The 27482-nt window shown below is 39.7% G+C and overlaps 1 protein-coding gene across 17 annotated transcripts in view; it reads left to right on the forward strand.

Moving 5' to 3' along the window:
* Nucleotides 1-27482, forward strand: part of slit2 (slit homolog 2 (Drosophila)) — a 139819-nt gene that overhangs the window by 80800 nt on the left and 31537 nt on the right. For 9 of the 17 annotated variants that reach the window (XM_061709173.1, XM_061708201.1, XM_061708758.1 and 6 more), the window contains 10 exons: nt 4087-4158; nt 10437-10580; nt 12562-12725; nt 15217-15240; nt 16361-16378; nt 24140-24290; nt 24412-24486; nt 24658-24801; nt 24966-25109; nt 27238-27404. In XM_061709173.1, the coding sequence (XP_061565157.1) occupies nt 4087-4158; nt 10437-10580; nt 12562-12725; nt 15217-15240; nt 16361-16378; nt 24140-24290; nt 24412-24486; nt 24658-24801; nt 24966-25109; nt 27238-27404 (1103 nt within the window). The remainder of the gene's footprint in view (nt 1-4086; nt 4159-10436; nt 10581-12561; nt 12726-15216; nt 15241-16360; nt 16379-24139; nt 24291-24411; nt 24487-24657; nt 24802-24965; nt 25110-27237; nt 27405-27482) is intronic. The other 8 variants (XM_061708440.1, XM_061709010.1, XM_061708605.1 and 5 more) reach the window with 3 other exon arrangements.

Here is a 27482-nt window from a genome sequence, read left to right on the forward strand (position 1 = left end):
AGGGGCGGGGCAGGGCTTATGACATATACTGCAGCAAGTCACCAGACGTTTAAAGGAGCCGTCTGTAAGAAATGTCCAAAACTGGTACTGCAGTCACTTTCAAAATATTGTTGAGCGGCGTGTACCCTCCCCCTCCTCCCCCCGACCAGAGGTTGCCGGGTAGGCTGCAGAATGCAGCAGGAACGTAGGCTGCCATGGCTGCCATAATTAGAGCCCAGCTGGCAACCCGGATGCCGAAACAATACTGACTTGGTGATTGGGAGATAGGTGGAGGGTGGAGCTTCAGAAACAATACTGACTTGGTGATTGGGAGATAGGTGGAGGGTGGAGCTTCAGGCCAAAACAAAAAATGACAACATAAACATCAGTTGAGGGCTGCAACTCCTCTTTTTAAACTGGAATATCCTGGCTTGAGTGCTGTTGTCAGTGACATAAGTATTTGAAATGAACATGATTTTTAAATGTCTGTTGACATATCGGGGTCATTTTATGATTCGTTTTATTATTGCTCTTACATACAGCTCCTTTAAGCTTCACTTATGTTTGACCTTTTGATTGTCGACTATATTTACAGTCCATGTCTCACACTTGAATGGGGAGCTGAGGGGTATTGATTTATTTGCAGTCTGCAATTTTACCACTAGATGTCTCTCAACACACTGCTTCTTTGGAATTAAACCTTTTTCAAATAAAGTCCAGTTTTTTGGATTTGAAAAAAAAAAAGTCAAACACCAAACCAGACATTTGCTCTTTTTCACACATTACATGAAACTCTAGAATGACTATCTGAATGCCCATTTTTCTTCCTCTAATGTTTCATTATGTTTTGCTTATCTCATTGTTTAAATAAAAAAAAAATGAAATTACATATTTCCCTTAGTAATCCCATGGGGAAATCTCTTCTCTGCATTTAACCCATTTTCTAGTCAAACTAGTAGCAGGGGAGCAGTAAGGGTTAAGTGCCTTGCTCAGGGGCCCAAAGTGGTTGACCTCGGTTGCAATCCAGGGGCTTGAACCCAGATCCTCCAGACCCCAGCCCTCCAACCACTAGGCTACCACTCCCCACTTTTGATAGCGATAAGGACGAGGAGTTGAAATCATATTCAAAGTTTAATTGTGTCAAATACCGTCAATAGAATAACAACTAAACTACAGTTTGATTTTGATTTGACAGCTGGATTTCTTTGTAATCCGAGTCTTACGTCAAACCATCTGCTTTGCACACAAAGTTTTGTGAAAGAAGACTGAGAGAGAAGCTAAGGAGTTAGTGAGGGATTTAGACTTTTATCATGAAGGAGTTATATTAAGGTCCCGTCCTTGCAAAGTTAATAATTCATAAGTGCTGAATTGCTGAATGGAGGCTGCTGTCACCTCATTACACATTCCCCACAGAAAGAGCAGGACACGCAGATTCATGCTGACCCACCGCACACGTACCGTTAGTGGCTTTCAAGCGAGGACTGCGCATTTATCATGTGCCGTTTGGTTAGCATTTGGCTAGAGTGGACGTAAGTTAGCCTTCGTTTGTGTCCGCACACGTGCATGCAGGGAACAGTATGTGCTAATGCGTCTGCGAGACATAAATGAGGCGTCCACACTCCACATTGTGCCTTTCCCAGCTTCATGTCTCTCAGGGACGAACACTTTGCACAACGGTACAAAAGCCAGCGTAAAACACGGCTTTCATCTGCTTGCATACTGTACACTCAACTCAGTGTAGAGCGTAAAGATGATTGATAACTGATGTTTATGTGTGAGTCTCTAAGGTATTTTTTGGGGGTGTTTATATTTTGATTGAAGGCAGTTTCCTGATAACAATGTGCATTTCTTGCATCCCAAAGCCAACGTGGACATAATGTTTTTTAATATGTTGACAAAATTTGATCATATCAAGTTAAACTTGTAGATCCCAGCACAAAGTCGGGGTCAGTTCAAGCACTGGTCTCATTATCTTGGTACGTTTGAATTTAGAGTACTTAATTTAATTCTTAATTAAGTTTTCTACATGTAAATTGGTGAAGAATCTACATGTATTATTCAATGGTTTTCTGTCGATGTGGCCTGCATTTAATATAGTTAAATAGACCCAGCCCGAGCTTCCTCAGCTGCTTGTTGATTAATCTTGTGTGAGGGATGAATCTTCTGAAAAAGAAAATGATTGTTTTTAGTTTTGCAGTAAAGACAATTGATCCAGGGTGTTGGCAGCAGGTCTTGGGTCATCTTCTCTGTTTTGAAAAGTAGCTCAGGGAGGCTCCTGCATGAGGCATCACATACAGCTGAACAGCTTCCTCATCCCTGCCAAAACTTCTCGCCACCTGTGAATGCGGCATATTCCATGTTCACAACAGGGAGGTCAAAAGTACAGTACAGTGATGCCGTCGTATGATAACTGGCATAGGGCTGGGCGATATATCGAGATTTTAATATATATTGATATATTTTCAAACGCGATATGGTACGAGACAATATCGTTTATATCGATTTAAATTTTTTTTTTTTTATTATGATTTTGATATAGCTTATTTTGTGACAAATCGACTTGAATGTTTTATTTGAGATTTGCACAAATGTTTTGTTATTTGCACAACTGTCAACCTCAGTGGAAAAGTCTGCCTGTTACTGTCTACATTGTATTAATTGCACAGTGTATTTTAATTTAACTGTTATGCAGGAAAGGGATATTTGTTTTATTTTATTCAAGAGGCATTTTTATTCTATATAGGCAGGCAGTTTATTTTTATTTCATTTGTTTTATACATTTTGATATTGTGCAGACCTCTGTTAATAAAGGAACCTGTGTGACATTTGGCACGAGGCTTTGTATTAAAACTGACTGTTTTTTTAAGGGTTTGCCTCAGAAAAAAATGACGCTAACAGAGATGCTATGCTATAATGCTTTGGGGGAAACCCCAATTATGTCACAGAAAAAATATCGATATATATCGAGTATCGCCATTCAGCTAGAAAATATCGAGATATGACATTTGGTCCATATCGCCCAGCCCTAAACTGGCATTATAACTTTAATGTAAATATTAGCATACATTAGGAACAATAGTTTAGTCTACTTACCAGTGTAGAAGAAATGTTCCCAGTTCTGCATCTTGTTTCATCATTTATTTGCTAAGAGTTGTCTCCATCAGCATCGCAACGCCAATGCTGACTCATTGTTTTTCCTTTTTTTTTTTTAATAGCTCCTTCCTTTCTACTGCAGATGTTTTTCAATTGGTTTTTGATGGGACATGATGCTGATGATTGTGAAGCTTACTTTGGGATTGCGCGATGGTATATCCATCTCGCAGCTTGCTTGTAAATGGTATAGCCGGGATTCTCAGCAACAAAAATACACCCTTAACCAGCAGAATTTACAATGGACCTACACTGCAAAAACAGCCCTGTTAGAATTAAGCCTAATATTCCTAAATCTAGTCAAAATCGTCTCGTTATGAACAAAAATATCTCTGCCAATGGAGTAAGAAAGATTTTCTTAACTTTCTAACATGAGTTTTGCAGTTCAGTATGTGTTTAATGTTACGTCAGAACAGTTGTTGTTTTCATAGACATACATACATACATTTGAGTGATTTTTAAATATTTCCTACATTTGATGCATTTAAAAGTCATTTTGAACAATGGCAACTTTATTTGATACTAAGTGCACTTTCTACATAAAAGTACTTTCTCTGCCACTGTGTGATTGCACCACATCTGTATATTACCTTTGTAAATGATCCACATATCATTAAGATTAAAATGAAACACTGAAAACCTCCATTGTGGTGATCTCTAAATTAAAAAGTCAGAAGTAAAAGAACTACTACTTTTTTTCATAAGCAACTTAAAAATGTTGGATTTTAAGATAAGACGTAAAAAAGTGTTTCTTACATCAAACCTAGTGCAGACACAAAGTATGTTGTTACGAATGTTCACGAAAACCCTGGAAACATTTCTTCTTTAAATAAAGAAACACAAATGAGCAGCATGATGTGACTCAAGATTTGACTTTCTGAAGAGTATATTGTTAGGTTTACTGTTACTACTAAATGTTAATACAAAACTTTATAAAGTTGTGTTTGTTTTCTTCAGGGTACTTTATGGGAACAAGATCACTGAGATTTCCAAGGGGCTGTTTGAGGGGCTGTTTTCTTTGCAGCTGTTGTGAGTATCCACATACACACACACACACACACACACACACACACACACACACACACACATACATATACACACTTTATATATATATATATCTCAAGACAAGGAAATTCCTCAGGATGGATAGGTCCAACACCATGACACTCATCACGAAGTAGAAGTAGGGTTGGTAGGCTGGAAATTAATGAGCATCAAAGCCACCATCCAAGATAAAACAACAAAGATCCAGGAATAAACGAAAATAAATAAGAAAACGGCCCCAAATTATGAACTGCTAGATAAAGTGAATGTTTAATACCCAATGTACAGCGTGTACCATCAACAGATGGAAGAGGTAGTGGACATTGGCTAGATGTGGCTGGTTTGAACGACAGCACAAAGAAAGGGCTGTGAGGACAGGACTGTAGCAATCTCATGCTACCTGGGGTCGCCAGACAGGAAAGAGGACACCGGGTTTCGGGGAGAAATCCTTGAACTTTTATTTCAGCCAGACACAGACGAGTACCAGCACACTCAGTATCTCTGTGTCCCCTCGAGCAGAACCCTTTGCTGGTGTGCAGCCGCTCCTTAAATAGCCAGGCAGGGTGGAGAGATTGATTGGGCACAGGTGTGCCCAATCAGCCGAACCAGGCTCCACCTGTGTGCTGCTCCAACGCAGACCACGCCCAATCCTCCACCCTGCCACAAGGACCAATAACCAGACCAGGGAGTGGGCATAGTCAGTACTTGAGTTGTAAAAAAAAATCAGGGGGGGATGGTGGATTTTATCATATGGGGACAGATAATTTGTGCTGATTACAAATAATATAATATATTACAAATAATAGCACTGACCAAAACACCTGCAGAAATACTGCAGGAATGACATAGCAGCAGTTAAATGCAGCCTTCTGTAAGCTTTAAATATCCACTGGGCTTACATCAAATGCATCAAAACACAACAATAAAAAACAGTTTTCTGAACTTATCAATATGCGTCTGTCCTTCACATGATAAGTAAAATGGATCACTGCAAAAACTCAAAATCTTAACAAGAATATTTTTCTTATTTCTAGTTAAAATGTCTCATTTTAGTAAAAAATAAATCTCATTATACTTAAAACAAGACTCATCACTGGAAAAAACAACAATTTTCACCTGTTTCAAGTAGATTTTCACTTGAAATAAGTAGAAAAATCTGCCAGTGGAACAAGATTTTTTTGCTTCTAATAAGAAGATAAATCTTGTCCCACTGGCAGATTTTCCTACTTATTTCAAGTGAAAATTGACTTGAAACAGGTGAAAATTGTCAAATAAGTTATTTTTCTGGTGTTATTTTTCTGGTGAGGACTCTAAATGTTGAAATAGCAGTAATACCACATTCATTGATGAAATGACATAAGGGATGGAAAGAAGGGATGGCAGTTTTACAGGGGGGGTGATTTTGACCGTATTTATTTCAGGGGGGATGCCACCCCCCCTCATCCCCCCTCATCCCCCCTCAACTCCAGTACTGGGCATAGTGTACAGGAACATCTGCACTTGGTAAGGGTTGGAAGTCCCAAAATCAGGGTGGGGGATAACCCCAAGTGTGGTGGAGAATGAAAGAACAATGGTACTGTGGGACTCCCAGATCAGACCTGTGACCTTCAGGCTGGGACGGCGGCTCCAGCAGATCCCTGGAACAACATCAGAGATGCCCGTCCTAAACTGCTCAGTCCTAGGAGCACTACAAATTCTGCACACAACCCTAAAGCTCCCAGAGCCTGTGGTAGAAGACCCAATCTAGACCCAATCTTCTACCCAGTCAAAAGTTTATCCAGCAGAGCCTATATTGTATATGTTTAAGAACAATCCATTTATATATGTGAATATTAGATTTTTGCATCACCAAAAATCGGTACCAGTCTTAAATCGTAATCCTATATTGGCCAGACTCTCCTTGTTTTTATGAGCTAACATTCATGGCCGGCTGTTTTTACTAGAGTGGACTGGATTCCTTTTTTTTTCTCCACAAATGCACATTCAGCACTTCAGATTTAAAACCAGGCTAATAAGTATTTCTGATGGAAAACCAGGTGACAAAAGCACCCACTATCAGACCTGTTTTCTTATTATAAAGAAAGAAAATAAGGGCCCTTTTAACAACTCTTTGACAATCCGAAGCTCTCACAGCAAACTTTTTGAAATGAAAATAACACTAATGAAGCTGTAATTACTTATTTTTGATCTTTAAGTACCTGATTTGTAATGTAGGCTGTATTTAACGCTTTAAATAATATTTGATTTTTTTTTTTTTAAGTTGATGTCAAACTCTAACCCATTATATACAAAAAAGAATGATTTTATTCAGATATTTCTTACATTTAATATTAATACTCTTTTTTGAACAAAGACACAAATAACATGTTGATATATGCCGGTCAGGTTAAATTGTGACTGTAAACTTTTCCTATCCTCTTCCTGATTTCTCTTATCTTCATCTAACTTTTTTAAGGCCTCTTTCAGCATTTTCGTTTCAGTCTGAAGTTTATTATCCATTTCATTAATTTCTGTGATGAACAGCTCAATTTCTTTTTTTTCAGGCTTCAATTTTCGCCAACCCTCCAGTTTTTTCCTCTCTTTCTTGAAAATCTTCTTCTCTCTTGATAGCTCTTCCTTCTCTCCGTGTAGCTCCCGATTCATGTCATTAACCTTTCTCCATTCTTTTGTTAAATCTTGTACGTTCTCCTCCAGTACCTTATTCCTTTGTTCAATAGTTTTCATTTCTTCCTCCTGCTGTTCCAGCCCCTCCATCAGCTCATGAACAGTGGATGTATTAGGGCTGTTTGAGGCTCCTTGTCGGCTTGTCAACTGGGCCTCTTTTGTTTCCTGCAGAAACTTTGAGGATGTAAGTTCCAGGCTGTCGTTGTAATCACTTGGAACCACATTTCGTGCTCTGTTACCTTTTTTGAGGTCATTCAGGCCAACAAGGATATTGCATTGAACACAGGAGTTTACATATTCCTCTCTCTGTGTCTGCTTCTGACTGTATGCCATAGTCAAAACAATGAAACATATATTGATTAACACTTCAGGGTTGATTTTTAAGTCACAGATTGTCCAACACACCAATTCACAAACTTGCTGTGCCACAAGATGTGTGTCTTCAAGATGGAAGTCTGAGACAATGAAGAATGTAATTGTTGTGAAACAATCAAAGTTGGTGGAATCTGACGCCATAACAAAAAGATCCTTTAGCATTCTAAATAAGCCATGCCCACAAAGGACACGACCGGCCTGTTCAGTTACAGTCAAAATTAAATACTATTAATATTATAACCAATTATATGTAAATGCAAAATAAGCTTTTAACATACAGGCAACCTTTTATTAAATCAGTTTCAGTTTCTCAAAAACAAGATCAACTCATTAAAAAAAGAAATTCTAATTTTAGTATTTTTTTTTTACTGGAATCTTTCCATTAACACACTAATATTGAAAAAAAAACCTTTTCATTTTATTATTTAAACTGAGTTACAAACACTTCTGAAATAAAGTCTTCAATTGACTGAATCCTTGTTTAAATGCACTACAAGTGAAAAGTTTGTAGGCACGTTCCCATTCAAATGAATGAGAAAGTTAAATGTAGGTGGTGTCATAGCGATTAGCACTGTTGCCTCTCAGCAAAAAGGTTCCTGGATCAATTCCTTTCTGTGTGGAGTTTGTATATATGTTCTCCCTGTGTTTGCGTGGGTCCTAAAAAATGCATGCATGTTAAGTTGTAAGTCACTTTGGATAAAAGCGACTGCTAACTTTAATGTAATGTAACAATATCGATCATCCTGTTTCAGCATTCCTAAATTAGACTGTTGTAATTTCTTATTTTCACACTGTCACAACATGAAGCTGATCAGAAATAGAGCTGCAAGATTTCTGATGAGAATTAACAGGAGAGATAATCCATCTATTACCCCCTTCTTGCTGTTCTCTTCTGGAACCTTTGTTTTAAGTAGCAGCTGTTTTAAGGCCTAGCAACACACTGGACAGGTTGCCAGTCCATTGCAGGGGGTATCATAGTTTTCCAATTCAATCAGTCTCCCTTCTTGTGAATCAGCTATAAGGATGCTTGATACCGTTTCTGTCTTCCAAGACTTGATTAAGTATTTCATTTTTGATCAAACTAATAATTTGGGATATGCTTGGCTAACCTTGAGGCATCCCTTTATTTCCTTAAACCCCGTTTCCACTGAGCGGTTCGGTCTGGGCTGGTACAGTTCTGAAGGGTTAGAATGGTCCAGCCAATGCAGGACAGCGTTCCCACTGCAAGTTGGACCGCCAATGTGCATGCAGGGTTTAGACCAAATGCCTGGCGTGGTATCATACATGCGACAACAACAAACGTGACGGTACAAACAACAAGAGTGGACGACATCCAGCATCTTTCTACACTTTTTCCGTTTTTCGCTGCTCCTTCCAGCTCACTCTGTATCACGCTATCGCCAAGTATAGCTAGGAAAGTTTGTATTTCCAGAACCGCCCAGACCTTACTGTTGTTTGCAGGCATCCTTTTCCTATTACCTTTCCAAATTCGACTGAACGGCAACTCTGTGTTTGTTTCGAACTTGCCGCTGTTGTGGACAGTGATGTTTTCCTCTCCGCCAATCAACAAATTGTATACTGTGACGCCAGTAGCTCCACCCTAACATTTTCTTATGGACCTACAACTGAAAAGGGCCCAGAAATGGTGCGGTTTGGTTTCATGGGACCCTTTTAAAATGGTAACACAAAAACTAGCATACCCAGCCTTACCAGCCCAGACCAAACACCTCAGTCGTAACAGGACTTCAGTTATGCTGCAAAAGACATTTACCTCTGGGATGCATTTGTTCTCCATGGTTGGTCCCGTTTTATGAGTAAGATAATGTTAATAATCTTTATCAAACTGTCCCAGTCCGTTTAAATAAACAGGATAATTATCAAATTAAAATATGAAATGTTTATTTTGGGGTTTCAGAGAATCCAGAGTACACAAATAAAAATAAAAACCTAAGAGATAATTTAATGGACACCACAATTAAAACTATGAGTCATGATATTTTTGAGAGTGTGGCCTGTGATGCAAAATTTGGTCTCAGTTTGACTATCTCTACATCCTTCAAACCATAATTCAGTGTACTGAGATGGAAAGTCTCCTCGTTCTGAAACTGCATGAAAATGTGCAATTAATGGCCATCTCACTGCTAATAATCATTTGATGCAGATGTTTCTGCAGTTAAGATTCCCATTAGGTGGAACAACGTTCAAGTACAGTTTAATCTTCCTTTCATGCACTACTTCCCAGTGGCGGATTTGAAGAGTTAGGACACAGCATCAAAAGCCTCTTGGTTAGAGAGGCTCTTTGTTCGGGAAAGGAGCAGGAGTTGGTGGCGAGCACGGAGGATGGATAAGCATCTGTAAAATCTCAAAGAAAGAATTATTGTTGTCACTGCACCACTTCATCAGCAGAAGACAATAAATAATGTGTTGTTTTGTCAAAGTAACAAAAGTCCACACACAGTCAGAGGAATGCAGACATTTAATCATTCGAGGCCTTTCCTCTGATCAAAGTATTTCGGCACATCTGAGATATCCTTTTATGGCATCAATATTTAGCTTTAAATCAACTGAAGATAGCATTGTAGCTAAATGGAGTACCTGCTTTGCTCACCCCTATTCAAATCAAATCAAACTTTATTTATTTAGCTCTTTTCATACAATAAAATTCAGCACAAGGTGCTAAACAGTCAAAACAAAACGAATCCTTCCAGTCCACCCACCCCTCTTCCCCACCAACCAATCCCTATAAATATTAAAAACAATCAAAGATTAAAAGAAATAATAAAATGGGAAACACAGCGATCATACTCGTGATTTTTTTTTTTATATTTGAGAAACCGTTACTTTTCTTATATAGAAAAAACATTAGATTTAATGAAAGATGACCACTCATAGCAGACTCCGGCAATGGCTTTGTTTTTGGTCTCTTGGAGGAATGTTTTTACCTCAACAGAAGATTTGTCAAGTAAGAATACTGTTTCTATGTGCTAAAGTAAGACAGTCAAGAAGACTGCCATACTTTAGCACATAGAAACACAAAAAATTATGGGTACAATAATTGTTCAGCTGGAAAGTGCTGACCTCAAACACTGTCACCAGCATCAGACATCTTGACTGGAAATCTGCATCGCCTACAACATACAAAACACTTGTGGCAGAATCTTACCAGGAAAAGGCTTTGTTTACTCTAACAGTCTTTCCTTAAACATGTCTCTTCTTTGTTCCAGGTTACTGAACGCTAATAAGATAGCATGTCTGCGCGTGGACGCTTTTCAGGACCTTCACAACCTTAATCTGCTGTCACTGTATGACAACAAGCTCCAGACGATCGCCAAGGGAACGTTCTCCTCCCTCAGAGCAATACAAACACTGTATGTACTCACACACATATGACCTTACATCTCTCTGTTGTTGAGCTCAGTGTTTCTGGATAAAAGTCTTCAGGACCAACGGCCTTGCACAGTTTCACAGTTTCACTGCATAGGTATACAGCTGAAAGAAGTCTGCTTTTCATAGTCCTGCTACTTATGTGTGTTGGATGCTAGCACAGTGTATATACATTTTGTCAAAAATCCATCTCTCAAAGTTGAAATTTTTCAATGCCCAAGATCAGGGGTCGGCAACCCAAAATGTTGAAAGAGCCATATTGGACCAAAAACACAAAAAACAAATACTGTATGTCTGGAGCTGCAAAAAATGAAAAGTCTTGTATCAGCCTTAGAATGAAGGCAGCACATGCTGCATGTTTCTATATTAGTTAGAACTGGGGGAAGATTTTTTTTTTCATTATGCACTTCGAGAAAAGTGTCGAAATGTCAAGATTAATGTTGAAGTACAATTTTCGAAAAAAGTCGAAATGTCGAGAAAAAAGCCAAAATTTCGAGAACAAAGACGAAATGTCGGGATTAATAATGAAGTACAATCTCGAGAAAAAAGTCGAAATGTTGAGAAAAAAGTCCAAATTTGGCGAAAGAAGTCGAAATGACGAAAAAAAAGTCTAAATGTTGAGAAAAAAGTTGAAATGTTGAGAAAAAAGTTGAAATGTCGAGAAAAAAGTCGAAATTTTGAGAACGAAGTCGAAATGTCGGGATTAATAATGAAGTACAATCTCGAGAAAGAAGTAGAAATGTCGCGAAAAAGTCAAAATTTCACGAAAAAAGTCGAAATGTTGAGATTAAAAAGGAAAGGAATAAGGAAGAAAAAAAGGAAAAAAAAGAAGAATAAAAAGAAGAAAGAAGAAGAAAAAGAAAAAAAGAAAGAGAAAAAATAAAAAAAGAAGAAAAAATTTAAAAAAACAAAACAAACATTTTTGAAAAAGCACCAGGAGCCACTAGGGCGGCGCTAAAGAGCTGCATGCAGCTCTGGAGCCGCGGGTTGCCGACCCCTGCCCAAGACAAATAAGTCCCCAATGAGAATCAGAAGAAGGAGTTTTGTTTGTTAGTTTTTAACAGCCTACACGTGTGACATATACATTGAATGCTAGCACCACACCTCGGATGTTACTTCACATTTTCCAACACTTATGATTCTAAATATGCTCAGAAAAACACTAGAAGGTGGAGTTTCACAGCTACGCCAGAGATTACAGAGGTTACCACCCAAATGACTTTACTATTAGACGTATCGCAAAGCTAGTTAAAACACGGCATAACTCTGTTTTTTTTAAAAGTTTGTGGTATTGTCCATGGTGCTGAAGTAGCAGACTGATTTGTAGATGACTATTTTCATCTCATTGCCACATATCATTCAGGTTTTCATTTGATTTGCAAAACTGTATATTGTAGCTTCTCAACTACTGACGTTATTATAAAATATAATTTAAACAAATCAGCTTGAGCTTCATTTTTTTACTAACTTATTTGACTTTGTACCAAGCAGCACCTCACTTTGTGAATGCTGGAACTATAAAATATCTAAGGTTTAAACCAGTTTTTGACAGATATTAGTGTTGATTTTTAATATGAAATCCTTTTTTTCGCGAGTCTCTTCTTTTTTTTTGCAGTTTTAGACCATAAGAACCTATAATATAGAATTTCCAACATCATTTCAGATATTCAGAAACACACTGGATGTCAAACACACAACATAGCATTTACATTTACTCTAAATATACTGACAGAAACTAACACTTGAACCTCCTGCACTTGATTGTGCTTCATATCCCAATGGGATTAAAACACATTGGAAATCACACATATTCAGTTTGTAGTATCATTAATGGATCTTTGATATTACAAAAGTATTTTCTGCGGGCACCTCCAGACACACTTGTTGGTTGTATATTGTTCTAACAGCTTGTGTGTGTTGTGTTTATTTTGTGTGTCTATGTCTGTGTGTGGGGGGGTGAATCAGTCACTTAGCCCAAAACCCGTTTATCTGTGACTGTCACCTGAAGTGGCTGGCTGACTACTTGCAAGACAACCCCATTGAGACGAGCGGCGCCCGCTGTACCAGCCCACGGCGGCTCGCCAACAAACGGATCGGACAAATCAAGAGCAAAAAGTTCCGCTGCTCAGGTATGAACAACACGCACGCCACGATCTAAACACCTTCACTAGCTCATACAATACATCCAGGATACCACGGCTGGGGATCGATTCAAATGTCAAGAAATCGATTCAATTCCGATTCTTAAGATTCAGAATCGATTATCAAGATTTGATTCGATCCGATTCGATTCTGATATTGATTTGGGTTAGTGTTATTAAAACGTTTTTTTTTAGCTGTTGCTTGAATTATATGAGTGTATGAACATATTAATACTAGTATTATATTGAGATCCAACAGCAAGTATTGGCAGCTAATGATGCTGTAAGGACCAATCAGCTCCCAGAATGCTGATAGAACTGCTTTCAGAAACATCATGTGGGTCAGAATTACCAAACAGATCCAGGGCAAACAGAGACATATGAAATCAGTTTTATTTTTTCCAACATCCCGTTTAAAATATTTTCATTTTCTGTCTATTTCGGTTTTTAATTTTTGAGAATTTGGTTTTTAGCATTTTATGCAAATGTAACACCAAGACAGTATAAAGTAATGAAATATATTTCATTACTTGACTATTTATGTAATTATAACTGAAAACTTTAATGTTTTCATACCTTTAAACATATTTAAAGGAAAAAACATGGTACCAGTTATTCTTGTGTCCAACAAAACATTCCTTTTTTGGGCATAAACAAAAAAATACCAAAAGTTGTAATGATAAAAAAAAAAAAAATCGATCTTTAGACATACGAATCGATTTTTAGGAATTAATATCAGAATCGATTTAGAATTGGAAAATCGATTTTCTCAACACAGGCCTACAGGATACTACTGTATATGTTTATGGCAGATTTTCACACTGAGAGTGATGAAGCATTTTGTTCAAAACAACTAGAAAAGCCTAAAAGTAGCACTTTTAAGATATTCTGGAGCTTTCAGGGCAGGATTGGTAGCCCCTATACATGTCTGATTGGAAAATATTCATGGGTTTTAACTTTCCCAAGAAATTGTTGTGGTTATATTTGTAAAGAAGCTTTTAACCTGGAACTTGTTTATGCCAATGAACCACACGCTGTGATGTTCAAGAGGAGAGTGGGCTATGACTGTAAAAAGGAAACACTGAGTCAGAGCAGTAAATGAGGTTAAATTGTTGAAATGTGTAACATTAGCAGACTTTTAGGTGAAGCACACTCCCTACTTTAACTGCATTCTCCATCGGCTTCAGTCATGACGAGGCAAAGCAGTTAATCCGAGCAATAAAACAGTAACCTCAGACTGTTTAAGAGTAGTTATATTGAAAGGCATGAATTCAAAAAACACAACTTTTAATGAATCCAGTTGAAGTACATTTGAAAACTTTGGCGTGCTGCGTCCTCGACACTGCAGCAAGACATGATGTTTCAAACTTTAATTTACCTCATTTGCCTAATGTAACCTGTAACAGTAGACCTCAGTGGAAAGTAGGGATAAAATTATCTTTGGCTCCTAGGGAAAAAACAAACACAAAAAGACTGGGGTATTTTAGATTTAGGCCACGTTTACACGTAGCCGGGTATTTACAAAAACGGATATTTTCCCCTCTACGTTTTCAAAAATATCCTCGTTTACACGGACTCGCATGAAAACGCTGTTAACGTCATGCCAGCCAATCAGAATCCTGGAAAAAACATCAACAAATGACACGTGTAACTTCCAGTTAAGGCTGATTTATGGTTCCGCGTTACACCAACGCAGAGCCTACGGCATAGGGTACGCGGCGACGCACACCGTACGGCGCGCATCGCCGTGTACCTTACGCCGTAGGCTCTGCGTCGATTTAACGCGGGACCATAATTCAGGCTTTACTTCCAAGACGGAACGAGAGTCTGAGAGAATTTAAAACAGGTAAAATAAAAGAAAATATTGACGGTGGCCAAACAAATTGTAAACACAGGTCACACTCATGATGCTGCTGGTGACGTTTCTGTCGCATAATGTGACGTAAATCTCCGTTTTCCTCCGTTTTCTCTGTTTAGACGCAAACGTGAAAACGGAGTTTTTGAAAATCTCCACTTTGGCCGGAGTTTTCAGAAATGATCGTTTTTGGGGGCTTTGACCTCCGTTTTCGTGTAAACGAACGGCCAAAACGCATGAAAACGCCTCCGTTTTTGCCCCGTGTAAACGGGGCCTTAAGGTGCTGTTGGTCAAAATGTGCCTTTAACCTTTTGTTCTTATTGTTTATCAGTCAAACATGCACACACAGATCCCCAAGCATCTAATTCCAGATTAACTGTCCTCTCCTCTGTTGTCATTCTGTTTCTTCCTGCTGGGATTTTCCCCCAGTCTTTCTCTACTAACCACAAAGTCCCTGAGTTTCCTATTATATGGATCTCACACATCGTTTTACACACACACACATACACACACACACACACACACACACACACACACACACAAAACACTCATAGTAAGTGATTTCTTCTCTTCAAGTCTGTTCTTCTGGTGATTTTAATTTCACTCTCTGTGTCTCTCCATTAGCTAGAGAACAGTATTTCATCCCAGGTATTGTACTGCGAGCATATGAGTGTTTGTGTCTTTGAGGCGACTGTTTGTTCACTCGCTGCACACTCACACACTCGGCATGTTGAGTGACTCGCCTTGACTGACACCAATTACTAAGTTGAAAGATTTTCTTTCCGTTGGCGTAAGTCGAGTTGTAATGCATCACGTTTAACCAGGCACAGAATAATTACACGCTTGTCCTTGCCACCTGCTTTTCAACGGTAACCTTGGCGATAGAGGGATTAATAAAACGGGGGTCACCGTCAGCTGGCCATTGTGTGCAAAGGCTGTGTAAATCTAAAGCAGGTTTGTGTAATTATCACTACTACTGCTCGCATCTTCTCAGCACATCTAATGACAGCGAGCGTCTGAGTGTGTGTGTCTGTGGGCATGTGTTTGTTTCTCTCACTGCAAGAACATCAAAAGGTCATGCAGTCACCACGCTGAGAGGGGTGCTGGGAAATATGCGTATCACGCATGCATATGAGATCAGTAGCAAGGCTAAAGGCGGTCATTACCAGGGCCGCACACAGAGAAGCCAGGGTGTGTGTGTGTGTGTGTGCGCGCGTGCGTGCGTGCTGCAGTCATTAACTCTGAAGCTCGCCAGGGGAACAGAGGTTTCAAAGCCCAGATACCACATACAGGGCAAATCTGAATATTTTAAGAACATTTGAGGCTAAAAAGTTGAATAAACATGTTCTGTCTTGCGGTTAGAAGCTTGGCATTCAACTCAGATCGATACATCTAAAGTCCTCCAATCTAACCAGCGCTGGTTCCAAGTACCTGCACGTGCGAGGGGTTTAGATCTGGCTTAATTTTAATGAGCAGAGACTTGGCTGTTTTAAGGGGTTAGGGTGTTGTTTTGGTGTCATAATCTCCCAGAAACAAGTTTGAATTAGTCTGTGCTTCAAGCAAACTTGACAGCGATGTGTGTTTTTGATGTAATTTTTCACCATTCACAAGTCATTATAAAAGTGTAAATGAACCACCGCCTGGGGAGGGGAACGCACGCTGCAGCACAAATTGCAGCTTTCTTTTTCATCAGTTTTCCTTCTCTTCTGTTCAAATAAACGAGTGAAATCCCTTCTTCTTTTTCCTACTGCCTTTCTCACACACTCAGGAGTACACCATGTCGGCTGTAAGTAACACACAGACACACACGGCCCCTCCAAACCCCCCCCCGCCTCTTGTCCCCGGAGCTGACCTCTCCTTTGACCCCACTATGACTCCTCCTGTCTCGTCACCGCCAACAACTATGACAATATACACCCGGTTTACACCAAAGAGCTCAAGGAATCATTTATTTTTCTCTCGTCCGTGTGTCTGTGATGTGTACAGTATGGTGTCAGTGTGTGTGTGTGTGTGTGTGTGGTCTCCAGAGGTCAGGGCTTCTCTTGCATTCAGTGCTGATGTAACTCTCCTCCCACTCCTCTGTAGCAGCTGCTCCTGTTCCTGCTGTTTGTGATTTTAGATATCTGTAGATGTTTCAGTCTCCCACTGTCTGCATATTTTTTTTTTTAGATATTACTGTACTTTCTGCCTTGTCTAACCTCCTCCTTGCTATTGCTCCATCCCGTCTTGAGCCTTTTGGCCGTTTCCTTCACTGCTTAAATCTTCCAGGGATTCCTTCTTTTCATTACCTGCTTCTACTCTTCTTTAATCTGCAATTATTATCCCAAACTTTTAGCTCTCCCTCTCATCCCTCTGCTTTTCACACCGGCTTGCCCTTCTTCCCCCCTCATCTTCTTTACTCCTCAAATCTTCCTCTTCAGTCCTAAAGTAGAAAGCATTGCACATCTTCATAGAAGATGAAAAAAACCTCTCCTGTCCCGTCCTCTCCCTTATTCTCCTCTTCTGCTCGATCCTGTCCTCTGTTTTTTCCCAACCCTGTGTTCCGGCGGAGGAGCAGTCAGTCAGCAGGTTGTTCCTTTGTGCTTGATCTAACCATGTGGCTGCCGGGTTCCTATAGTGGAACATGGTTCTGTCAAGCACCATGGAACGGCCCTGCAAACCCCTGCAGCATGGCCGAGACGCAAGAGACAGCAACTCCTGTGTGTGTGTGTGTGTGTGTGTGTGTGTGTGTGTGTGTGTGTGTGTGTGTGTGTGTGTGTGTGTGTGTGTGTGTGTGTGTGTGTGTGTGTGTGTGTGTGTGTGTGTGTGTGTAGGGTGAGAGGTAACTGTGTAAGTGTGCAAAAAAAGGTTCTTCTGTGATCTAATTTTTGATGCTGTTTTGCTTGTGCTTTGGTCTCTCACACTAACAATTAATGCATACAGGACTGTCTCAGAAAATAAGAATATTGTGATAAAGTTCTTTATTTTCTGTAATGCAATTAAAAAAAACAAAAATGTCATACATTCTGGATTCATTACAAATCAACTAAAAGCTGTAAGCCATAATCAGCAATATTAAAATAATAAAAGGCTTGCAATATTTCAGTTGATTTGTAATGAATCCAGAATGTATGACATTTTTTCATTACAAAAAATAAACGACTTTATCACAATATTCTAATTTTCTGAGACAGTCCTGTAGTCTGACAGGAAAGAAAAATTTCTTCCTTCTCTTGTGGTGCGTGTGTGCCTGTAGATGTTGAAACCAACCAATTGTTCCTGTTTTGGTCAGTTAGGATTACCAAAAGTGTTTATGTTTGCTAAATGCCAGATTCATGAGAGGGATCATTTTTTTGAAGGACCTTTTATCACATTTGTCAAAGTCAGTTAAAGTTGTCAGTTTTTCTCACACTAATTGGGAAAACCCAGATGATGATGATGTCATGGCTTTGGGAGACTCTGATAGGTTAGTTTTTAAACACTCTGCTGTCTTGTGTGACATAGTGGGAAAAAAAATCTGGGTACAATTTCCAGGTGCCCCACGGTACCACGTTCATCTTTTTCCACTATGAACACCATGGAAATGTTCAGTTGTAGTGCCACTCAGGAAGGAGAGGGAGTCCCATCTGTGTCCCAGAAAGGAACATGCTTTGGTGGCATTATGGCCAAACTGGACATTTCTCCAAGAATTAAAGTGTCTGTCCCTGTTTGCATTTGCAAACTGTAATCTGGCTTTTTTATGTTGCTTTTTGAGTAAAGGCTTTTTCTTGACACTCTCCAACCAGCTTTAGCCTGCATCTTCAAAATGTATTTGCCTTGGTTCTGGGGCTGATATTCACATTTTCCAGTTTTATGATGTGATATTTTTTATATCAAGTTTTGCTGCAGAAGGGACTGGTGCAATTCACAAAATAACTGGCACCATGAAGCATTATCATCAACATGATCTAGAAACATTAAAGCAATATCTCATGATGCTTTAAGTTTGGGAGCAGATGTGTCTTCCAGATGGACGATGACCCTAATCATACCACCAAATTAATTACTGAGGGCCCGATTTACTAAAGGTTTGCGTGTGTTAAAACCTGTGCAAACTTGACAGCACCCGCAAACCAATGTGCGAGCTGATCTACTAACAGCGTGCAAAGAGGATTGCGTCTCTGAAATGCGCTAAATTGCACACGCAATTCAGTTAGTACTTTTGCCCTGATGAATAATCAATATGGGGCGTAACCGCCAGAGAGCGCTAAATACTGGGAGGGGAAGATGCAAATATGTCCATTTACCACGCGCAATGAGATTTACCAAGCCTGAAAGTTTTTGCGCGTATTGTGATTGCGTCTGTATTTAATACGTTTGAAAGGAAGGTGCTAATCTGCTGCTGCTGTTATTGTGGCAAGGAGGCGACATCCAAAATCAAAGAATACGCAGAGAGAGAGTCTTTATTCTGCTGCATGCTATTTTAAAAATGGTTGCACAAGTTTTATTAAAGGCCACTTTTTCTTTAGTTCTCCGCCTTATATCTTGCCACCTTCTCTTATTGTGCCCCCCTCCACTCGCCCACAAGCAGGCCAAGCCTTTCTGCAAAACTTTGTATTTTATTGATTATTTATCTTATTGAACGTGAAATCATCCTTCGTAAATTACATTTAATTAAAACCCGTGCTTATTAATCACAAAACACAGGTTAAACATCATGACCAAATCCGCTCCGACCCGCTGTGTCAGGATCAGCGCAGACAGACTGCAGCTTCGCCTGAATTATGGTTCTGCGTTAAATCGACGGCCATATGATGGTCCCGTCTGTCACACATTTACTGTCAGTGTTTGCTATATAATATATAATATTTGCAATATACTGTGGACGTCTGAATAAAAACTTAACTCATAAATAGATGAATCAAAGCGCTCTCCAGCTCTGTGTCTGATGTCTTTTTCTCCTCAGATCATGCCGAGCACCGCCGGGTCACGCAAACCCGACCAATTAAATATTAAAATCAAATTCGGTCCTGTGGCCCGTTTTTCTATTTCGTATTTTTGATCTGTGCCTAAAATTGAAATATGAAAAACCAGACGTTTTTCCGTTTTTTGTGTTACCAACTGCATTTATTCTATCGCAGGTTTTCTCCGATATTGCGTTTCTTTTGGTAATGTTTAAATTTCTTTGCTGTAGGGTCCGTGTATCTTTTGGTCATTGGATTTTTCCATCATGAGTGGGAATCAAAAAACAAAAAACGATTGGTTTATTTGATTTTCCTTTTAAAACAAAAAACAAATATTGAATTACACTGCATTTTTTCTTTTTCTGTGTTAATATAATTTAACAAAGATTCAAAATAGGCCTACGCTTTTATTTTCGTTTTCTATTTCATATAAGAAAAATGAAGTCAACAGAACGAAAAAACGAACCAAAAACAACCGTTTATTCATATTCGTGCACCGGAAGCTGGCATTTACAACCGAGTGAACTTAGTTCTGGATATTTGACAGGCATTCCTGTGACAATTCTCTCCAGGGGAAGTTTGATTTTAATATTTTATTGGTCGGGTTTACATGACTCGGAAATGGCTCTGTATGCGGCAGTTCGGGTAACCATGGTTACCATGGCGGCGCTGGAACAACAGATCGAGGATTCTTTTTTAAAGATTGATTAAGGACTTGTTCCACAGCGGTTTGACGCACAAACACATTTCCTGCACGTTGCAGCAGATGTGTCTCCTGCAATGCTCAGAAATGATCGTCAGAAGATTCTGTGCTCGGCATGGTCTGAGGAGAAAAAGACGTAGAGCTGGAGAGCGCTTTGATTCATCATGGCCGAATGACCGGCTATCTGTGTTCACTGGGGGTGCATGCTGGAGAAGGTCGGGTTGGAATAATTAATTTAGTCCCACGCGTGAGGTATCCACGTGATTACCATTATATGTATAAATTGCACTGCAGCACAAACTTTACCTGACGCCGGAATTCATGGCATGGCTGATGGAGCTCTCAGGGTTCTTCCAACCCGACCTTCTCCAGCATGCACCCCCAGTGAACACAGATAGCCGGTATTGCGGCTTTCCTGTACTTTTAGAGCCGCTTGAGAGTTTATTGTTAGGTCCTGTATATTTGCATGACGCGCTGCTGACAGAGAAGCACGCTGAGTCCGACAGAAGTTTTATGGCGTTTAATGACAAAACTCAGCCACAACGGCCTTCCGACATGCTTAATGGGTTTTAAACGTGTACACTGCAAACGTGATCGGGGTGATCAGTGATCAGTACAAAGCGGTCAACAAAAATTAGGCTACGGCTCCCTAACAGCCTGTCCTAACTGCACGCGAGCGTCCGACTGTCGCGCCGCACTGCGTGGCATCGGACCCGCTCTGAACCCGTTATCGGCCCCACGTTCTACCGCGTTCTTTTGATTGACAGCGGAGACTCGCCTTTTATTCACCCGCCCGTGCGCTCCTGAAAGAAACTCCTAAAATAACTCCTAAAAGAGTAAAGGGACAAGTAAAAGATGGGTGATTACTTGTAATCTCCCTACGTTTGTACTTTCTAAACAGAAAACAAGCTTATTATTCGGTGGAATAAGTGGGGAAAAAACCGAACAATTAATAACGGCGTGTGGTGACGCAATCAAACAGCGAACAGCTGGAGTGACCAGCGTGTTCGTGGTGTTAAATGCAGCAAAAACATGTCAGCATGTCAGATCATTACTGGGATGTGGGGGAAAAGCAGAGGACACGAGAAATCCGGCAGGATCCGGGACAAATTAAGCCCTAATAAGATTAAGATAAGATTCTTATTATATCTTATTATTTTATCAGAATCTTCCAGCCTGGCGATCTCCAGCAGCTGCCACTTTATTGAGGTTCTTGTATTGAAATGACTGTTTCCTACAGCGTTTTCAACTTTTTTTTCAACTTTCAACCGGCTTTCAACGCGACCGACGGGAAGAAAATAGAAGCAGGGCGTGCGACAAAAGTCCAGCTCAAAACGACGCTGCGTCGCTCGCAACCAGTGTAGACAGTACAATAAATAATAAAGAAATGGAACTGTTTTTGACGCTGACCCTCAGCGTGCTTCTCTGTCAGCAGCGCGTCATGCAAATATACAGGACCTAACAATAAACTCTCAAGCGGCTCTAAAAGTACAGGAAAGCCGCAATACCGGCTATCTGTGTTCACTGGGGGTGCATGCTGGAGAAGGTCGGGTTGGAAGAACCCTGAGAGCTCCATCAGCCATGCCATGAATTCCGGCGTCAGGTAAAGTTTGTGCTGCAGTGCAATTTATACATATAATGGTAATCACGTGGATACCTCACGCGTGGGACTAAATTAATTATTCCAACCCGACCTTCTCCAGCATGCACCCCCAGTGAACACAGATAGCCGGTCATTCGGCCATGATGAATCAAAGCGCTCTCCAGCTCTACGTCTTTTTCTCCTCAGACCATGCCGAGCACAGAATCTTCTGACGATCATTTCTGAGCATTGCAGGAGACACATCTGCTGCAACGTGCAGGAAATGTGTTTGTGCGTCAAACCGCTGTGGAACAAGTCCTTAATCAATCTTTAAAAAAGAATCCTCGATCTGTTGTTCCAGCGCCGCCATGGTAACCATGGTTACCCGAACTGCCGCATACAGAGCCATTTCCGAGTCATGTAAACCCGACCAATAAAATATTAAAATCAAACTTCCCCTGGAGAGAATTGTCACAGGAATGCCTGTCAAATATCCAGAACTAAGTTCACTCGGTTGCAAATGCCAGCTTCCGGTGCACGAATATGAATAAACGGTTGTTTTTGGTTCGTTTTTTCGTTCCTGTTGACTAGTAATTTCATTTTTCTTATATGAAATAGAAAACGAAAATAAAAGCGTATTTTGAATCTTTGTTAAATTATATTAACACAGAAAAAGAAAAAATGCAGTGTAATTCAATATTTGTTTTTTGTTTTAAAAGGAAAGCCAAATAAACCAATCGTTTTTTGTTTTTTGATTCCACTCATGATGGAAAAATCCAATGACCAAAAGATACACGGACCCTGTAGTTCATGAATGTGTTTATTTGCCTCTTCCACTAATATCTCTAACTCCAACTCGTCAAATTTCATTTTGCGCTTGTGACTTGTGACTGTGCTTTCCATCCAGACTCTCCATGGCGCAGATCTGCGCTCGCAAACCTTAAGACACGCAACACCTCATTTAAATACTGCTGTTTGCACCTGTTATCAATTGCGCACGCAATCTTAGTTGATCACCTGCAAACCACACGCAAAACGCACGCGCAAACTTTTTCAGTGCACACGCAATTTAGTACTCTTTATTTAGGATCTTAGTAAATCGGGCCCTGAGTGCCTTAAGGATATCAAGAACAGTGCTATGGAATGACCATCGCAAATCCCTGATCTCAATCCTGTAAAACATTTGTGGGCAGAACTGAGAAAGTGTCTGCAAGTAAAGTGGTGTACAAACCCGACTCAGTGACATCAGGTCTGTCAGGAGGAATTGGACCAAACTTCAAGCACACTATAGTGAGACGCTTGCATTAGCACACCCAACACATTTGACCCAAATCATACAGTTTAAAGTCAATGCTACCAAATACTAAAACTACGTAACCGTTTGACTATAAAGACAGTACCGTATTGGCCTGAATATAAGACGGTTTTTTTTGCATTGAAATAAGACTGAAAAAGTGGGGGTCGTCTTACATTCGGGGTCTAGACGTTATACCCATTCACAACGCTAGATGGCGCCAGATATCTTTAAAGCGAATGCTGAACTTAACTCCCCAGGCCAAAGCGAACCCCTGTCACGAAGAAGAAAAATTAAAAATACTATAAGAAAGAAAAGAGAAGAAAATAAGAGAAGAAATAACAGAAAGTGGAGAAACGTAGCGACAATCTGGAGAAAAGAGGGTGGAAGTTCGGCAGGTAAACCGGCAGCTGAGGAGAAGTTATGATGCAAACTTCAAGATAATGATTTCAATGAGGCAAAATAACATGCTTTTTCTCTCGAATATATTGTTAATTATTTGTTTCAGATGTACTGTAATTATTTTCTGTATAAAAATTGAATTTGGTGTTCAAAAAGTCTTTCTTCAAACTTGAGTCTTGAAAAAGAGGTGGTCGTCTTATAATCGGGGTCGTCTTATATTCAGGACAATACGGTAATTAATATTTATCTACGAAATCTCTCTCTTATTATTCTGGCATTTTGCAAGTAGAAATCATTTTGATAATCCTAACTAAACTGAAACAGGAAATGATCAGTCAGACAGTGAGGGGAAAAAAAGGTTATATGTCTTTTTATAGTGTATGTACTGTAAGCTTCTGGTTTCAAGTGCACATAGATGGTTATGGGAAATGCTGCATTTGATCATAATAAACCATACTGACATTTCCCTCTCAAAACAAAAGCAACACACATCTACGATGTCCTAAAACTTCCTCCAATGAATCACGACCCCATACTTCGGCCACCTGCAGTATTTGTTAACAGGACCAATGCCAGTAAATGCTGGGGTTTGACTCTTGCAAAGCCAAGGTGCTCGGTGACATTGCGGTTGTGACTTTGACCAGGTACCGAGGATTACCGGAGTAAGTTAGGAGGCGACTGCTTCGCCGACCTGGCCTGCCCCGAGAAGTGCCGCTGTGAGGGAACGACGGTCGACTGCTCCAACCAGAAACTTACCAAGATACCGGATCACATTCCTCAGTACACAGCTGAACTGTGAGTCACGCTCTCTCTGCTCAGATATGTGTTTCTAAAAGAAAAACTTGCATCCATCTTTACCATCTGTTGCCTGATCTGCCTCTTGCTCATGTCTTCTTCTTCGTTTACATGTTTTCAGGCGTCTAAACAACAATGAGTTCACTGTGCTCGAGGCGACGGGGATCTTCAAGAAGTTGCCTCAGCTGAGGAAGATGTGAGTCAGACAGGCAAATACAACAAGATCAGAGTTTCATATTCGATGTCAGGCGGTGAAACGCGGGCCACACATGAAGAAAAGTGCGATTGTAATCCAGTTTTTCTGTTGTTTTTACTCATTGCATTCCTTGTGTATTGTCTTTCTCTCCACTGCTTCTTGCCCCTGCAGTAATCTCAGTAATAACCGTATCACTGACATCGAGGAGGGCACATTTGAAGGAGCTTCAGGGGTCAATGAGCTGATTCTGACCTCCAACAGACTGGAAAACGTACACTACCGCATGCTAAAGGGACTCGGTGGCCTCCGCACGCTGTGAGTGCACACATAATCATCAAATGACCAAACAAATATTCAAAAAAGCTCCCACACACTGACATTTTCCACACAAAATGACAAGGGTGCGCAAATATTTGATGACTTGAGAGAATATAAACGGATTTATCTATTTGTTCGTGTCCGTGTCTGTGTGTGAGTAGGATGCTCAGGAGCAACCGCATCAGCTGTGTGAGTAACAGCAGCTTCGTGGGGTTGAGTTCAGTGCGCCTCCTTTCCCTGTACGACAACCAGATCACCTCCATGAGCCCCGGAGCCTTCGACACGCTGCACTCTCTGTCCACGCTGTGAGTATAGCGACACACTCGTATGACCCACCACCACTGTAGGCAGTACTCCAGTTGTAAAAAAAAATCAGGGGGGATGGTGGATTTTATCATATGGGGACAGATAATTTGTGCTGATTACAAATAATATAATATATTACAAATAATAGCACTGACCAAAACAGCTGCAGAAATACTGCAGGAATGACATAGCAGCAGTTAAATGCAGCATTCTGTAAGCTTTAAATATCTACTGGGCTTACATCTAATACATCAAAACACAACAATAAAAAACAGTTTTCTGAACGTATCAATACGACTCTGTCCTTCACAGGATAAGTTGATTGATTGATTGATATATTTTATTTGGTCACGTTGTAAAGTTATTTGTCGATACAAAGTTTTTTTTCATGTAGATCAAGGACCAAAAGGTGTAGACAGAAGCCAAAGCTTATTTTGTCTACCCTTTTAACATAATATAACCACTGCAGTGCAAGGTTTAAAAAAACAAAACTAAATAGCTACGTGAGAGAGAAAATAAATAAATAAATATATATATTCATACATATATATATACATACACATACATACACACACATACATATATACATACATACATATATACATATACATACACATGCATACCCACATACATATGAGATAAAGAAAGAAAGAAAGTAAATAAATAGGAAAAAGAAATAATGTTGCTCAAACTGGCCTATCTCGGCTTAACAGCATCAAGATGTGCTTACATTCATCCACATGTACCAAACCCACTTATATATACATAGCTGTGCATACATACATACATATATATGCACTTATTTATACCTGTATACACATACATACATGTGCACTCATCTACACATACATGCATACGTAAGCATCCACATACATACATCCTTCCATAAACATAATACACACATAATTCTGTCCATAATTTAGCAATACATTTACATAATGTGGCTATGCCAATGATTTATAATTATTTATAATCTTATCTTTATACATATTTTTGAAATATTTTAGTGTATTACACAGTTTCATTTCGGTATCAAGGTTGTTCCACAGATTGACTCCTTTTACTGAGATGCATCTCTGTTTCACAGTCGTTCTTGTCTTGGTTTTCATAAACATACATATTCCTCTCAGTTCATAATGACTGACTCTTTGTTGGAAGAGCTTCTGAACACAGTCAGGGAGCATGTTACTATTTATTTTAAACATAAACTGAGCGGTTTTAAAATCCACCAGGTCATGAAATTTAAGAGTATGTGAGTTAATGTATAGATTGTTGGTTGATGAATAATAATCTGCATTATTTATGATCCTGATAGCCCTTTTCTGTAAAATAAAAAGCGGATTTGTTATTGATTTATATGTGTGTCCCCGGACCTCCACACAGTAGTTAATGTATGGGACTAGGAAACAGTTGTATAACAGGTGTAATGAATTTTGGTTGAGGATGTCCTTTATTTTATACAATATTCCTATGGCTTTGGATAATTTTGACTTGACATGGTTTACATGTGGCTTCCAGCATAGTTTATAATCGATAATAACACCTAAGAATTTATTCTCATATACTCTTTCTAATTTGATATTATTAATTTTAATTTGTGGCTGGTCGTTAGGTTTACGGTATAAGTAAAATGGATCACTGTAAAAACTCAAAATCTTAACAAGAATATTTCTAGTTAAAATGTCTAATTTTAGTAAAAAAAATCTCATTATACTTAAAACAAGACATCACTGGAAAACACAACAATTTTCACCTGTTTCAAGTAGATTTTCACTTGAAATAAGTAGAAAAATCTGCCAGTGGAGAATTTTTTGCTTGTAATAAGAAGATAAATCTTGACCCCCTGGCAGATTTTCCTACTTATTTAAAGTGAAAATTTACTTGAAACAGGTGAAAATTGTCAAATAAGTTATTTTTCTGGTGATGACTCTAAATGTTGAAATAGCAGTAAAACCACATTCATTGATGAAATGACATAAGGGATGGAAAGGGGGGATAGCAGTTTTACAAGGGGGGGATAATTTTGACCGTTTTTATTTTAGGGGGGGATGCCATCCCCCCTCATCCCTCCCTCAACTCGAGTACTGACTGTAGGTCCAGAAAACATCACATCCTTTTGCTCTCCAGAAACCTCCTGGCCAATCCCTTCAACTGCAACTGCCACCTGGCCTGGCTCGGGGATTGGCTGAGAAGGAAGCGCATTGTCACGGGAAACCCTCGCTGCCAGAGCCCTTATTTCCTGAAGGAGATCCCCATCCAGGACGTCGCAGTCCAGGACTTTGCCTGTGAAGACGGTGAGATTGGAGTAAACGATAGCTGCTTTACGCAGTCCTTGTTACTTTCTCTGTCGAGCTTCTTCCACATGTGGACGT

This window comes from Cololabis saira, chromosome 1 (genome assembly GCF_033807715.1).
Source record: "Cololabis saira isolate AMF1-May2022 chromosome 1, fColSai1.1, whole genome shotgun sequence".
Taxonomy (NCBI): Eukaryota; Metazoa; Chordata; class Actinopteri; order Beloniformes; family Belonidae; genus Cololabis; species Cololabis saira.